This window comes from Exophiala mesophila, assembly GCF_000836275.1.
Source record: "Exophiala mesophila strain CBS 40295 unplaced genomic scaffold supercont1.3, whole genome shotgun sequence".
NCBI lineage: Eukaryota > Fungi > Ascomycota > Eurotiomycetes > Chaetothyriales > Herpotrichiellaceae > Exophiala > Exophiala mesophila.
The window spans coordinates 4,893,304-4,907,987 of NW_015622506.1; the positions used below are offsets into that span (position 1 = coordinate 4,893,304).

Genomic DNA, 14,684 nt, shown 5'->3' on the forward strand with positions numbered 1-14,684 from the left:
CCCCTTTGCACCTTCCTCAATCTCCGCCTTTATCAATATCCTCAGCCTCGTCAACAACATTGCCAGATTTCATCGCTCTACTCAACATTGCCAGATTTCATCGCTCTACTCAACATTGCCAGTATTCATCGCTGTACTCAATAAACCCATATTCACTACGCATTGTCTCATTAATTCTCGTCTACTAAATAACTACCTCTCCTCATATTTCCCATCCACTTCTTGTCCATTTGCCTTCTATGACAAAATTAATTCTTTCAATAGCTCGAGCTCCAAGCACATGACCAAACATCTTTATCCTCTGCTCACCATCCATTTGGACAAACTTCCGCAACCCCCAAGCTTGTTCATCTTCTCTTCGCCTCAAACTGCCGACAAGTACTTGGGCTGCCATAGGGTTGAGCCCGGCACGAACAAGAAACAATTCCCACAAGGTCTCATCGTGGATCAAACGCGCCATGTTTTCTGGTCCGCATGGAACGACGGGATACGCATACTTGGTGATCAATCCCCATGTCCATTGATTGAGCTTGTCATTGTTGATTCTTGTGTCACCCTGTGCCATGACCCAGGTAGGTCTCACGTTTGAGCCAACAGATCGACTGCAGAACCCAGAGAATTGGTTCATGACTTGGATCGGAACATCGAATTTGCCCGCGGCTGTCGTCGGCACAGTTATCATGACGCATACATGATCATATTGCTGCGAAAGTCGCTCAATTCGATCATAAAGTAATCCGTCGAACCGTGAAGCCAATTTCCCAGGTAGTTTCTTTTGGCTGAGTGCTTGAATATTTGTATATAAGAGGCAAGTTGTGGGATTCAAAATTATATCCGGAAACTCGCCACTCCCACTAGACGTGGATTCTCTCATACCTCGGTAGATTGCTGTCAATGGGTTTGATTTGTCTGCTTGGTCATCCAGCATCTTTGCAAGCGTTCGGTGCGACTTCAGTATGGCCGAGTTGACCACAATGCTTCGTGGCCAATCAAGGTCTTTCATCTCTGGACAGGGTTCGTCGATATCAACTTCCTGTAATGGAGTCCTCGGTACTTGAATAAGCGTCGAGTAGCTGCCATCTTTCATAGACCTCCAATTCTGGGTCGATTGACTCGATGATTGCACAGGCTGCTGTACCAGCCCCGGATCCGATCTCTTCTTGGGTGCAAGTAATCCTTTATACTTGCTACCACGTAATTGCAAAAACGTATCCAGGGCCCCGGATGCCGAGAAGCTAGGATGATTATATTCAGTCTTCGAAGGTCGGGGTAGGCGCTCGTTCGATGTTGTGAGTTCCTCAACTTCTGGTGGCCTTCTTTCCATCTGTAACATCTTGGCCTGGGCAAAGTCATTACCATTCATCTTGCGTGCCCGTTTTCGGCATGATAAATCTCCGTTGATGGTCACTGGTATTTCGACTGCGATGGAGTCTTGGTGTTGGATCGACGAGTTGAAGTTTACTTGACCATTTAGGGGTGCCTCCTTTTCTCGAGTTCGCTTTGATGGAATACTTCTGTTTGGAGGGTAGAACGTCGATTTGATGATGTCGGTCTCCTCGACAGCTTGACTCGCAATATCACCATCCTCTTCAAACAATCCCAGGTTGATCATCTCATCAATCTCGATGGGCTTTTCTGTCTCATCTCGATTCTGACTTTGAACAACATGGCTCGGGCTCTGATAGCTGTGAGGCGATTGTGTCTTCTCTGGAGCAATGATACCATCCATCGACAGGGCAGCAGTGTCAATGAATTCCATGAATTCGGCATCCATGTCACTTTCGGACAAGCCCATCGAGCCCTGGCATTTTAGCGGCAAGGTGTTTGCTTTTGCTCTTACGACGACGCCAAATTCTCCTGGAGATGATTCGGAGGGTTGGGGAATAGTCATCGTGTCTTCTCCTTCCACCCAAAGGTCTTTCACCGGACTCTCATGTTCCTGTACTGCATTACTGTCATCCAAGGCCTGGCTAGTAATGCTTTCTTCCGTATTCAAGGTAAAATCTTCGATAGCATCTATGCCAGACATCACGTCAGGCACGTCGGAAGGCGAGGAGATCACCTGGAAGGAATTACCCTGGAGACTATCCTGTGGCGACAGAATTGGAGTCGAGGACTGTAATTTTGGACCTTCCTGAATTTCAACGTTAGTATAGACATACATACGTGACTTCCATCAGAATATACCTTTGCTTTCTCACATAGTTGACCATACGTTCTTTTCTTATCCTCTTCCGTCCATTCAACGTTCAGAATCTTTGATAGAGTCACCATCGTTTCCCTTGTAACAACCAGCTTTTCCGAGTCCAGCATCTTGTTGACTTGGCGGAGTGATACCTCCACTTGAGCATTGGCCCAATCCATGTCGAAATCCTCAGTAAACTCAAGTTCCTGAAGAAGCTCTGAAATGTAGGCAGGGTCCTACTCTCGCCTTGATTTCATCTCATGCTTGAACTCCTCTACGTCACGATCATGGTCCGTGGAAAGAATGGGGACTTCCATCTTCATTTTCTGTTCCTTTCGGGGGTCGGGTAGAAAATCTGACCAATTGATCTGGAAATCTGTGGGAGGACGGAGAGTATTGGCTAAGAGTATACCTTCCTCACGTGTTAGTTTGATTCTTGGTTCCTCAAAGTCGAGCTTGATTTGTTGTAGGGCCTGGGCTAAGTGCTTTGAGTCGTCTTCCAAATCATCATTTCCAGGAATGGGAGTCAGAATGTTGAGAAGTTGTAGAATATCCTCGGCTTTGTGGTCAATGCAAAGGCCATGATGGCGAGCATATGCGAGAACGGGAAGAGTAGACATCATGATCAAGTTCAATGTCGTCCAATGGATACTCAACGACGATGATGTAGGTCTGCGAGATGAATAGAATATCGTTCCCATCAATGTGCACGTGTTGTTGAATGAAAAGGTCGGCCCGACCGATGATCCGTGGCCGCTCCTGCCATCAAAAAGGATCCATTCCTAGTATAAAGATACTCGGTACGGTACTTACATAGATGGACTGTAGAATTAAGACAATGTTCATCCGACTCCATAAACACACATCTCATTCCTTCATAATATCATTTCTCCAAGATCAGTCATTATAGTTGGATTGCCTGGCCCCGTCCTTGTTCACCTGAGGCAGTCCCCATTTAGCATTAAACTCCTCCTCCTGAGACTTGCCATCCGCGCTATAGCATGGTTTCTCTGCTGTGGTGGCCACTCTCACTCCATGTCGTCGATGGGGCATAAATCCAAAAGATGCTGAGTGAATAGTTGATCGATTGTCCCAAAATGCCACATCATGCTTCCCCCATTGAAAGCGAACATGGGCTTCTTGAGTTGAAACAACCAAGTCATTGAGATATCGAATGATGGCGTCACTTTCCGCTCGAGGAATTCCCACAATCTTGGTCACAAACCCTGGGTTGAAGAACACCGCCTTCCAGCCTGTGACGGGGTTGACTCGGATAAGAGGGTGTTCGGTGACCACTGGATCTCGCCGCACCGGACGACCTGCCCTGCGTGAGCCGTTGGCTTGCTCCTCTGCCGAGTGTAGAGCGGTCAAGCCCTCCAGGTAGATTTGCATTGGCCGAGACAGGGCATCATAAATGGCATATTGTGAGCACCACAATGTATCTCCTCCACCTCCTCGAGGTGGACCGGTCAAAACTTTTAATGATGTATATGATGGAGGTTGAACTTCGTAGGTCACCTAGATCTAGCTGTTAGAGACAAGAAATTGTGCTAGTTTTGAGTGTATACTCACATCGGAATGCCAGAGAAACGAGGGGGCGAACAGTGCCCGCTGATCAAGTGATTTATCTGTGGTATAGATGACGTGGACATCCTCCAAACCCTCTCGCTGAGGAACACATGTCGTTGCATGTCTGTGCAAGGTTCCGAAGAACTTGCCCAGTTCTCGCTGAGAATCGATATCGAAATCCTTCTGGTTTCTGAAGAAGACCACCCCTCGAGTGGCAATCAACCTAGCCAGATCGTACTTTTGAGCATCGGTCAACGTCTTGAGATTGATTCCTGAGATTTCAGTTCCAATCTTTGGAACATAGTCCACAATATCGGTGGCATCTTTGAGAAGATTCCGGAACTTGGGATCTCCAAGAAGACCTTTTTCCTCGTAGGGAGTGTCTGTCAATGGGGCCCATTTCACATCTGGGAATCGTGGTAGAAGGTAGTCAAATTCATAGTTATCATGAGATTCAACCGCAGTGCGTCCTGGTTCATATTCGTTGACCCTCGATGGTGCTGCTTTGACTGGAGCGTATTTAGTCGGCAACACGAGTTTGCTAGAGGTGTAGTTATCGAGTTGCACAGGGTCTTCAGCATGGGGAGCCATAGTTGCGTTAATGAGCGGACTGCACTGGGAATGGGGATCTGTATTGACAAAGAAAGGTGAAGAGGAAGTGGGCGGATAGTTGCAATTATATCCTAAATTCACAGAGATGTCTTCTCGAAGCTGAAGTGGCGATCCGTCGAGTCATATTCACGTCAGCTACCTTGCGGAAATCGGAGGGATATTGTACTCCACGTTCCATGGCCTATCCGGTCTGTGGCCACGTACAGACCATCCATTCGGTTGGACTGAAATGATACCATCGCGGGACGCGAGCGGGGCCGCTGACCAGCATGGAAGTGAAACGCGTGGTGGCACAACATCAGGCAGGATTGCAGGTACAAACATAGAAGGTGGCAATCTCGATGGATCTGGGGAACCACCATAGCATCTGATATGAACCTTCAATTTGTGTTCGAATTGTGTGATTCCACGCAGAGATTGGTCGAGAACGACTCCCAATATACCTTTTGTCCACGAGGCTGGCTGGCTGATTGGTCAGAACGATAACCGAGGGGCCCGCCGTTGCAGATCACGCAATATGGCATGCTATTGTCGTCAACAATCAGGGCAATATACGTGGACCAAGGGGCAGACGTGTGAGACTGTGGCCTGCAGTAGTGTTGAGTAAGACTAATAATCTTAAAGACGAATGTTATATCCATCGTCGTTGAATAATCTGAGAAAAAGTCGATCAGAGAATGAAGTTGAAGTTGAAGTTGAAGTTTAGGTAAGAAAACCACGCTTCAAGGGACAGAGATTCGCCGTATTCATTTCGTTCACACATAATCTTCTGAGTGGCAATTTTCATCCAGATGTTTGAAATCTAATACGTATATGAGGTATTTCCCCTTCTTCCCTTCTGGACACGACATATGTCAAATTGTTCCACTGTTCAAGGGACTAAGGCACCCGGATGGCTTTGCAGCGAACATCTCATTGTAAGTCTAACTGTACAAGTGCGCCTAAGAGGTATCAAACACACATCCAAGATCATAGCATCATCAAATCCATAGTAGGCCCATTCCTGAACCAAGCCCAAATCGTCAAAGTGGACAAGACACGTTCAACATCTCGTGCAGTCTATCACCAGAGCTCCGGATGATCCTAATCTATGCGAGCATGCCATTCCCAACCGTTCTATATATATCGACCAGTTCCATAATCTTTACTCCATCTCAATCGTCCCAGGGGGTTTGCTGGTGACATCGTATACAACGCGACAAACTCCATCGACCTCATTCACGATTCTTCGGCTGACACGTTTCAAGAATTCACCATCAAATGGGAACCAATCGGCCGTCATGAAATCTGTTGTTTCCACTGCTCTCAGAGCAATGACTTGAGCGTGGACCCGCTTGTCCCCCATGACACCCACGGCCTTGACTGGGAGTAGTGCGGCAAATGCCTGCGAGATTTTGCGGTACAGTCCAGCGGCCACAATCTCGTCAATGAAAATCTTGTCGGCGGCACGAGCAATCTTGAGCTGTTCTTCGTTGATTTCACCGAGGATCCGGATCGCAAGACCCGGGCCGGGAAATGGGTGTCGCCAGACCAACTCTTCAGGAATACCGAGGTTCGTTCCAAGTGCTCGAACTTCGTCCTTGAAAAGCTCCCGAAGAGGTTCGATGAGTTTGAGATGCATGCCCTCGAGAAGACCGCCGACATTGTGGTGGGTTTTGATGGTGGCAGAGGGTCCCTTGAATGAGATACTCTCAATAACGTCAGGATACAGTGTTCCCTGGAGGAGGAATTCAATGTCGCCTGCTCGAGGGGTCTCGGCGGCCTCCTGGGCAATCTCCTTTGCCTTTTCCTGGAAGATTTCGATAAATGTGTTTCCAATGATCTTGCGTTTTGTCTCTGGATCCGAAACGCCCTTGAGCTTGCCTAGGAAGATGCTGGTGGCATCAACAACGGTGAGATTGATACCGAGGTGCTCAGTCAAAGTCTTCTTGACCGTCTTGGCCTCATCTAATCGCAAGACTCCATTGTCGACCAACACCGCATGGAAACGATCCCCAATAGCTTCATGCATCAGCTTGGCAGCGACTGTTGAATCGACACCACCACTGACGGCTCCGATCACCTGGCCTTTCGGTCCAACAATGGCTCGAATGCGCTCGATTTCTTGGTCGACAAATTTCTCCATGGTCCAATCTTGCCTAGCGTTGCAAATCTTGACTGCAAAGTTACCGAGGACTTGAGTGCCGCGGGGGGTATGTGTGACCTCGGGGTGGAATTGGATGCCAAAGTACGGCTTGGTGATGCTGGCGACTCCGGCCCACGGAGCATTGGGTGTGCTTGCGATAGGTCGGAAGCCTTCTGGCAAGGCTGATAATTTGTCCCCATGACTCATCCAGACCTCGATGTCGTCCTCGATGCCCTCGAAGAGGCGGTCAATGTGATCCTCTTTGCCCGTGTGTCGTTCAATCTTCAGATTTGCATGCCCGTACTCTTTCTTATCACCCTGAGTGACACCCTTGCCAAACTGCCAGGCCATTTCCTGGAGACCATAGCATATTCCCAGGATGGGCACGCCAAGTTCCAAGGCGGCAGGGTCGACGTGAGGGGCATCGGCATCGTAGACTGAATAGGGGCTTCCAGACAAGATTATGCCCTTTGGCTTGAAGTGAAGGTCGGCAATCTTTTGGGTACATGGTAGCATCTCAGAGTAGACATTGAGTTCGCGTAGGCGGCGCGTGATGAGGTGGGAGTACTGGGATCTGGATGGGGTCAGTGTCGTTTTTCATTTTCGCATGTCGCGAGTCATAAAGGGCGCAGGGCATACCCAAAATCGAGAACAAGGATGGTGTCGAATGTGGCCGCAGGTACATTGACCTCGGATCCACTGATTTCGCCATTGACGGCCATGGTTGGAGTGCTGGAAACAAGAGTGAGTTGGTGGGAAGGGGATGTGATCCCAAAGAGAAGAAGAGAATTGCTTTGTCGTCGGTGATGGGAAAAAAGTGCAGGAGCGATAGGCACACGTGCAGGTACGGAGTGCAGGCGGGCAAGAAAGAGGAAAGCGCGAGGGGCATCGAATAATTTTATTGTGGGTCCGTGCCTTCCTTTGGCTCCTCCCCGCAATCCGCCAGCGAAAAAAGTTGACGTTGCGACTGGAACTGGCACGACTCTAGACTGCGGGTTCTGTCTATTGCTACAAACATCACCACCACTACCACGTTATTGTTTCTCGCCATTCACTGTCAAACATGCCTGCAAGCACTGGTAAGCGGAAGCAGGATCTTGGGGACCAGGTAGCAGTCCCCGACAAGATCGAAGAGGATAGCGGTGACGACGAGGTAAGTCTCCCAACACACCCAATTTACCCATAACTGACCAGGACAGGATTTTGATATGCTCGACGTAGAATTCGAATGGTTTGATCCACAGCCTAATGTCGACTATCATGGCATCAAGAGTCTTTTGCAACAATTGTTCGATGCTGACGCGCAGCTGTTTGAATTGTCCGCCCTGACCGACTTGATCTTGTCGCAGCCAACACTCGGCTCCACCGTCAAGGTTGATGGCAATGAGACAGACCCGTATGCTTTTCTTTCAATACTGAACCTACAAGAGCACAAGGTAAGCATACTCACCTTGGGTCTCTTCCCCTGCGCTCACAATCCTTTAGGACAAGCCATTCATCGCCAAATTTATTCAATACCTCCAATCCAAGTCCAAATCGAATTCTCGACTCGCTCCACTGGCAGAACTATTGGCACAACCCACCATTCCACCGATAGGTCTGATCTTGACTGACCGTCTAATCAATGTCCCATCCGAGACGGTACCCCCAATGTACTCGATGCTACTGGAAGAAATAGAGTGGGCGGTGCAAGATAAAGAGCCATATACATTTACTCATTATTTGATCCTATCCAAGACATACACCGAGATTCCCTCGAAATTGGATGCTGAGGAGAACCGGCCCAAAAAGAAGAACAAGGGCGGCAGCGGATCATTTGAAACCATGTACTTTCATCCCGAAGACGAGGTCCTGCATCGACACGCCCTCTGTCATGGTGGATTCGAATATACCATCAAACAAGACGAGGGTCACTCGGACTCGAAGAGGGCATTCCAAGAACTGGGAATCCGGCCACAGGGACATGCTATTCTCATTCCTGCAGATGGGTTCAAGAGTGCAGTTGACGACATTTCAGAATACCTCAAACCACAATAAAGGGTAACCACACGCAAGCTGAAGAGTCTACTCCCATTGGGTTCCTTTCAGGCGCTGCATGAGGTATTCCACTTCGACGACTTTGGTCAAAGGGATGACGACTTGAGCATACATGGCGACCACCGCCTCCACATTGATCTTCTCTTCCCCTCCTCCACTGCTAGGGCCCAAGGACGGATCCTTACCATAGGTCTTAGCTTTCAGCCGTAAGCGTTCAAGGACCTGCTGCTCAACTTTTGCATTGGTGATGGCATCATCGATCCCTTGTCGGTCCTCAGCCTTGATGAGCTTGACAAAGCGCTCAGGTTCGGCTTGGAATTTACTCTCAGCGACGAATTTGCCAAAGTGAATTCTCCGGCTGAGTGCTTGGAGACATGCAACGTCACAGGTTGCTGCACTGCCATAATTCTCTTTTGTTTCTCCCCGATCCTGGCGGTCGAATTTGCGACAGGCTTCGGGCAAGACCTGATTGATGTATTTTTCTTTGATCTGAGCATTGACATTCACGTCGTTATCGTGCAGGATTTTGGGATATTCGATAGGTTGCAGTCTGGGTCGCTGAAGGACTTCTGGGAAGAAAGGATACTCGTCGGGGGCATCGTATCGGCGGACCAAGGAATGTATTCGTTCAGTTTCGGCGAGTAGATAGTCGGCGAGAGACAAGGCCGGGGGGAGATGGAGATCGGTCTGGGGAATGGGGAGAGCTTTAACGTCATAAATGGTGGCATTGAGAGGGAATTGAACACGTTCGATGAGGTGGAAGGTAATGGTGTCTTCGAGTCGACTATATGAAATGTCAGTAGGTCAGATGTGAGGAGTTGTCGCATGAACAATACGTACATGAGCTGAAAGCGGATGTTAGCAAGATCTAATGCCTTTGAGGCATCAGAAAGATCTATGGCTGTGTCCATTTTGGCAAGGTGCATCAAGGGCGGACCCGGGTAATCTTGCAAAATCGAGACGCGGGGTAAAAGTGCGGTTGAGAAAATGAGTGAGGGTTAAGGAAGAGGCATGATGCAGACGGGAGAGCTCAGAGGGAAGGTGTTTGTAGTTGAATCAAAGCAAAAGTAATTGACGAGAGCACGGACTGTTGGTAGAAGGATCAGCAAAGGAGCAAAGGTTGTCAAGATAGAGAATCTCCAGCTCGGCGTGTGGAGGAACTGGAAGGAACGGCCACAGGCACGGCAAGGGAAACCAGCGACGACGTCAGATTCTGCAGCAGGTGGCAGGAGCAGGTACAACAGGTACAACAGGTACGGCAGGCACCAAAAAGGCTGCCGGGTCGTGGCTGCCTCGCTTCAGCTTCTCCACCATATTTCATGCATCTTCCCCCAACTCCATTTTGACGCCAACCAACACCAGCCAACGCCAACGCCATCCTATCTCTGTCCATACAGTACTCCGTACACACACATACATTTGTCCTTGGATCCATCCTCGGTCCATCTCCACTCGACATCTCAGTCTCTTGTTAGTCGCCGAGAAGAGGCCTTCCTTGTTCACTTCGGTCGCGTGCACCCTTCATCACCACAGCACCGCATATACCAGTCCTCATTGCCCATTTGTTCCCAGCTCCGCATATCCTCCTCCTTTCAACTTTCTAACCAGTGTCCAATTTTGTCTCCGACACATCTGAAAGCCGCGTCGTATGGCCGGCTCAAGATCTCACAGTCGGAATGCCTCCCAGACCCGTTCCACTATCGGTGATGGGGATGAATCCGTCCTCGGAGCAGTGCTCGACGTGAGTCTCAATCCATTTCACCACCTCCAGTCACTCTCCAAGAAATCCTAGACTAACATTCTTCCTCTATTAGACGCGCCAACTCGAGGCATTTGGCCGCAAGGTCACTGCGACTGCTTCTCACCTCATCGGCGACAATTCTCCCAATGCCTACCCGTCAGCTATGAGTACCCTTCAAAGGCAGATGCGCCGTCCAGGACTTCAAAGAGCCGTCTTTTCCTTCTCCCAACAGGCCCCCTCAGAACTCGTCCGATCCAAATTATCTACCAGCGAGATCGCACACCGAGCACTCACCTACATCTCCGACGAGCAACTCCACAATATTCCCGAAGACGACAACACCTATTCTCTTTTTCAAGGCTTCCAAGCTTCTCTCCCCGAAGGCGAAAGTGAGCATCGCAAGGGCCACCGTCGGCGGAGTTCCAAACAGCACCGCCTTCTTTCGGCTGGAGATGTCGAGGAAGATGGTCCGCCCACGTTGGCGAGTATCAAGAAAAAACGCAATAATGCTAACCACAAACTCGAGATGTTGGCAATTCGCAAGAATATGGCTACCACCGAAATCCGCGACATCGATCATCGCATATTGAATCTCCAAAACGCTCGCAAAATAGTCCTTGATCGACTCGCCGCTCTCGAGGTTGAAGAGGCCGAAATGGAGCATTCTCTCCTCGAGCTCGATAACAAGGTCGAGGAAATGCAGGAAGAGCTGGACGACCAGGGTGGCCTTGAACAATCCACCGATACTCTCAACCCACCACCTCGCACGTCCACTCCCGAATCTCAGGCCATGGATGCCTCCTTCATGTCGCAGTCCATCTACGAAAAGCTCCCATCATCCGTGTCACCAAAATCAAAACGCCGTCCGAAGTACACAAAAAGAAAATCCATGCCCGTTCTGCACGAGCATCTTGATCCAGGCTCGCATATCCGTACCATCCCCGCCCATAACGACACCATCTCCGCTCTGGATTTTGACCAGCCCTTTGGTATCATGGTCACTGCTGCTTTGGATGACACTGTTCGTGTTTGGGATCTCAACCTTGGTCGTTGCATGGGATTCCTCGAAGGACATACTGCAAGCGTCCGATGTTTACAGGTCGAAGACAATATCGTCGCCACTGGATCCCTCGATGCCACTATTCGACTCTGGGATCTATCACGGGCCCAATATGAACCCTACGATCACAAGATTCCTAATGGTAATGACGATGAAGAAGACGACGGCCTAGCCTTTGGAAACGACGAAGATATGCCTCCCCCACCTCCACCAGACGCGATGCAAGACTGCCCCATCTTCACCCTCGAAGCACATGTCGACGAAGTAACAGCATTACACATCCGAGGCGATACGTTGGTCTCAGGCAGTGCCGACAAGACTCTTAGACAGTGGGATCTGGTGAAAGGACGGTGTGTACAAACCCTTGATGTCCTCTGGGCAGCCGCCCAAGCATCAAGTTCCATCAATGGCGTAGACGCACAATGGCGACCAACAGGTCGAGCCCCAGACGCCAACGCCGATTTTGTGGGTGCTGTCCAATGTTTTGACGCTGCCCTCGCCTGTGGAACCGCAGACGGCATGGTTCGATTGTGGGACTTGAGATCGGGACAAGTTCATCGAAGCCTTGTTGGTCACACAGGGCCTGTGACATGCCTCCAGTTTGACGATACCCACCTCGTGACCGGGAGTGCGGATCGAAGTATTCGGGTGAGTGTGAAGATTGTTGCAGTAGCTCAAGACATGACTAACCATGAGATGACAGATCTGGGATCTTCGCACTGGAACGATTGCTGATGCTTATGCATACGACAGCCCAATCACAAGCATGATGTTCGATGCCAGACATATTGTCTGTGCTGCTGGGGAGGATGTGGTCAAAGTCTACGATAAGGCCGATGGACGACAATGGGACTGTGGTGCCGCCGTCGCTCTAAGTGTGGAAGATCATATGGCCGGCGCCACGACTAGCACAGTCGAAAAGGTCCGCCTTCGAGATGGATATCTCGTGGAAGGAAGGAGAAATGGTGAAGTGGGTATCTGGACTTGTTGATCATTCCATCTAATCAACCAGCTATAACATATGTAGGTGTAATACCTCCTGTATAACACCAAGCGCTCAATGCATTCCTTTTCTTCCACGACTGACTTGTGGACAGTATAAACAGTCTTTTTACATGTTGCCAATTTAGAATCTCTCCCACAGAAGATAACAAAGCTCGTTATCTCTTAACGGGCACCGTTCAGTCTTTGGTTGGCCAAGGCCTTCCAAGTGGCTCGTCTCTTTCGCTGACTCCTTCTGAGTACCGTCACCGCTTCCTTCTGCCCTTTATTCTCACGGCCACTGCCGCTGTCACTGCCGCTCCCACTGTCACTCTGCTCCGACGCAGCCTCCTCTGGCTCGTTCTCTTTGTTTTCTTCAGGAGGTGGTTGAGTGACCCTCAACCTTATGATCAACCTGGGTTTAGGTTGAGACACCTTCAACCTTATGATCAACCTGGGTTTAGGTTGAGACACCTTCAACTTTATCATCAACCTCGGTTTAGATGCCGGGACAGAGGCAGGGACAGAGGCAGGGGCAGAGGCAGGGGCAGAGGCAGGGGCAGAGGCAGGGGCAGAGGCAGGGACAGACTCGTTCCCACTTTGCTCCAACGTAACCTTCTCTGGCTCGTTCTCTTTGCTTTCCGCAGGAGGTGGTTGAGGCATCCTTGACGTTATCATGAACCTAGGTTCGGTTTCGAGGACGGGGGCAGGAACAGACTTGTTCGTCTTGCCGCTCCCCTTTCCCTTTCCCCTTGCCTTCTTCTCCTCCTCCTTCTTCTTCTTCTTCTCCTCCAACACCTTTGCCTTCTCCTTCGCTTCACGCACACATTGGTCCAAAATCTCGGTCGCCCGGTCGGACCCCCAAATTGCTTGCGCATCTGCAAGCGTTTCTTCCGGGGTCGCCCCGGTGGTGGTATCCTCGTAGTTGTCGACGTCGTATTTCTTCAGTTCTCTCATCGGGCCCGCGGTCTTCCTGGTTGCTCGGCGGACAACGACGTCATCGGCCTCAACATCTGTTCCGATGACTCGTATCCGGTCTTTCATCATCTCCCGATGGGAGGTTGGGATGGATGATTCGACATGGTCATGGACAAAGTTGGCGGGGAGGGTGTTGTTCTCGTGAGCGGGAGCCATCTCTATACTTTGTATTTGAAGATGGGGAGGGAGCTTGTTGGTGTTGGTGTTGGTGTTGGTGTTGGTGGTGGCGTTGTCGCCTGGGCAAAGAGTCAGTACTGGCATTGGAGTTCTTGATACTTCTGGTTCTCCAGCTCTTACTGTTGATGGTGTTGCTGTTGTGTTGGTGGTGGTGGTGGTGGTGTCGGGCTGGAGTAAGAGTCAGTACTGGTGTTCGAGTTCTTGATATCTCTGGTTCTCGGGCTCTTACCGTCGAGTGTGTGTTGAGTGTCGAATGCTTTCTGAATATGTGCTGAATGTGTACAGGAATTCATACACAACGAGGTGATCCCCAAACCTATATACCCTTCGAGTTCACAAAGCGCCCTCCACCTAGTCTTCCTGACCATTTCACCCTCCGGAACTTGAAGAACGGAAAAGTTCAAATCTCCACTACCAAAGCAGCATCTGCCATGAACAAGCGGACTGAATATGGACTTACACCTTCAAACCCAGAGATATATCCCTCATCACAACCTTTGGTTCTCCTATAGCGTTCGAGAGCCATACCAGAGCGAGGCTGGTTTCGCGGCCTCCGTCTTTGGCGGGAAAGCATCACAGGGCTCATTGGCATATTGTGTGGATACGAACACCACCCTTGAACAGTTTGGAGGAGTTTAAACTTTTCGCCGTATAGCGACGTGACCCGGAGGCAGTCTCATCTTGACCATTTCACCGCTGTGGGGGGCTTTTTGAGTCCGAATCGTCGGCATTGAGGACCTCCGGACTGCGTACATGATACGCGGCTCTGTTGGCCGTTTGCTTGCTCTCCTAGTATACCAATACATTCTCTTCGTGTACTGTCGAAACCCCTCTTGTGACTCACGCAAATGATGGAAGAGACACCTTGAGAGAGTACCTCCGGAGATGTTGGACCCAAAGTGGGTAAGTCTTGAAGTTTGTCCAGCGACCCATTGCTCGCGGCGAGGAGAGGACGCTAATTCTGGAAGTGTAAACAGAAGAGCCCAGAATGGTAGGTCCACAGTGAACCATTGCTTCCCTCGAGGGACACGCCTCTGGTCATGGGACTGTAGAACCAAGAACATTGACTGTGGGTTTTACAGTGGAGGTTGTCCTGTGGCGCAGAAAGTAACGAGGATATCCCGAAAAGACCGGAGAGTGATAAGAAAAAGAGAAACAAACTGTCTAGTAAGGCTTCAAAAGTGGGTGAGGCACATGCCCAGCCTGGCATCCATAACGT

At 49.9% G+C, this 14,684-nt stretch overlaps 6 protein-coding genes across 7 annotated transcripts; 2 read left to right on the forward strand and 4 right to left on the reverse strand.

The window, feature by feature from the left end:
• Window positions 1–2,923: 2,923 nt before the first annotated feature.
• PV10_05226 (uncharacterized protein) lies at window positions 2,924–4,521 on the reverse strand. The gene is made up of 2 exons (XM_016369855.1): window positions 3,758–4,521; window positions 2,924–3,703 (listed from the first exon to the last, which is right to left on the reverse strand). Exons 1-2 carry the CDS (start codon window positions 4,343–4,345, stop codon window positions 3,083–3,085), a joined length of 1,209 nt encoding a protein of 402 aa, XP_016225643.1. The 5' UTR covers window positions 4,346–4,521; the 3' UTR covers window positions 2,924–3,082.
• A 738-nt stretch (window positions 4,522–5,259) lies between these two features.
• PV10_05227 (GMP synthase [glutamine-hydrolyzing]) lies at window positions 5,260–7,301 on the reverse strand. Its single transcript, XM_016369856.1, has 2 exons — window positions 7,131–7,301; window positions 5,260–7,065 (listed from the first exon to the last, which is right to left on the reverse strand). The coding sequence occupies exons 1-2, from the start codon at window positions 7,211–7,213 to the stop codon at window positions 5,511–5,513; spliced, it is 1,638 nt and encodes a 545-aa protein (XP_016225644.1). The 5' UTR covers window positions 7,214–7,301; the 3' UTR covers window positions 5,260–5,510.
• Window positions 7,302–7,433: 132 nt separating this feature from the next.
• PV10_05228 (uncharacterized protein) lies at window positions 7,434–9,395 on the forward strand. Its single transcript, XM_016369857.1, has 3 exons — window positions 7,434–7,644; window positions 7,691–7,927; window positions 7,977–9,395. Exons 1-3 carry the CDS (start codon window positions 7,555–7,557, stop codon window positions 8,526–8,528), a joined length of 879 nt encoding a protein of 292 aa, XP_016225645.1. The 5' UTR covers window positions 7,434–7,554; the 3' UTR covers window positions 8,529–9,395.
• On the reverse strand, window positions 8,192–9,694 carry PV10_05229 (chorismate mutase). The gene is made up of 2 exons (XM_016369858.1): window positions 9,369–9,694; window positions 8,192–9,312 (listed from the first exon to the last, which is right to left on the reverse strand). The coding sequence occupies exons 1-2, from the start codon at window positions 9,452–9,454 to the stop codon at window positions 8,556–8,558; spliced, it is 843 nt and encodes a 280-aa protein (XP_016225646.1). The 5' UTR covers window positions 9,455–9,694; the 3' UTR covers window positions 8,192–8,555.
• Window positions 9,695–9,858: 164 nt separating this feature from the next.
• On the forward strand, window positions 9,859–12,475 carry PV10_05230. Of its 2 annotated transcripts, XM_016369860.1 has the most exons (4): window positions 9,859–10,269; window positions 10,343–11,977; window positions 12,033–12,352; window positions 12,427–12,475. In XM_016369860.1, exons 1-3 carry the CDS (start codon window positions 10,177–10,179, stop codon window positions 12,318–12,320), a joined length of 2,016 nt encoding a protein of 671 aa, XP_016225648.1. In that variant the 5' UTR covers window positions 9,859–10,176; the 3' UTR covers window positions 12,321–12,352; window positions 12,427–12,475. The 2 variants fall into 2 exon arrangements, with proteins under 2 accessions (XP_016225648.1, XP_016225647.1); XM_016369859.1 differs by lacking the exon at window positions 12,427–12,475 and having other exon boundaries at window positions 12,033–12,421.
• A 21-nt stretch (window positions 12,476–12,496) lies between these two features.
• PV10_05231 (uncharacterized protein) lies at window positions 12,497–13,758 on the reverse strand (the record flags this gene model as incomplete). The annotated part of the gene is made up of 3 exons (XM_016369861.1): window positions 12,497–13,524; window positions 13,586–13,633; window positions 13,695–13,758. 3 exons carry the CDS (start codon window positions 13,756–13,758, stop codon window positions 12,497–12,499), a joined length of 1,140 nt encoding a protein of 379 aa, XP_016225649.1.
• Between the last annotated feature and the right edge of the window lie 926 nt (window positions 13,759–14,684).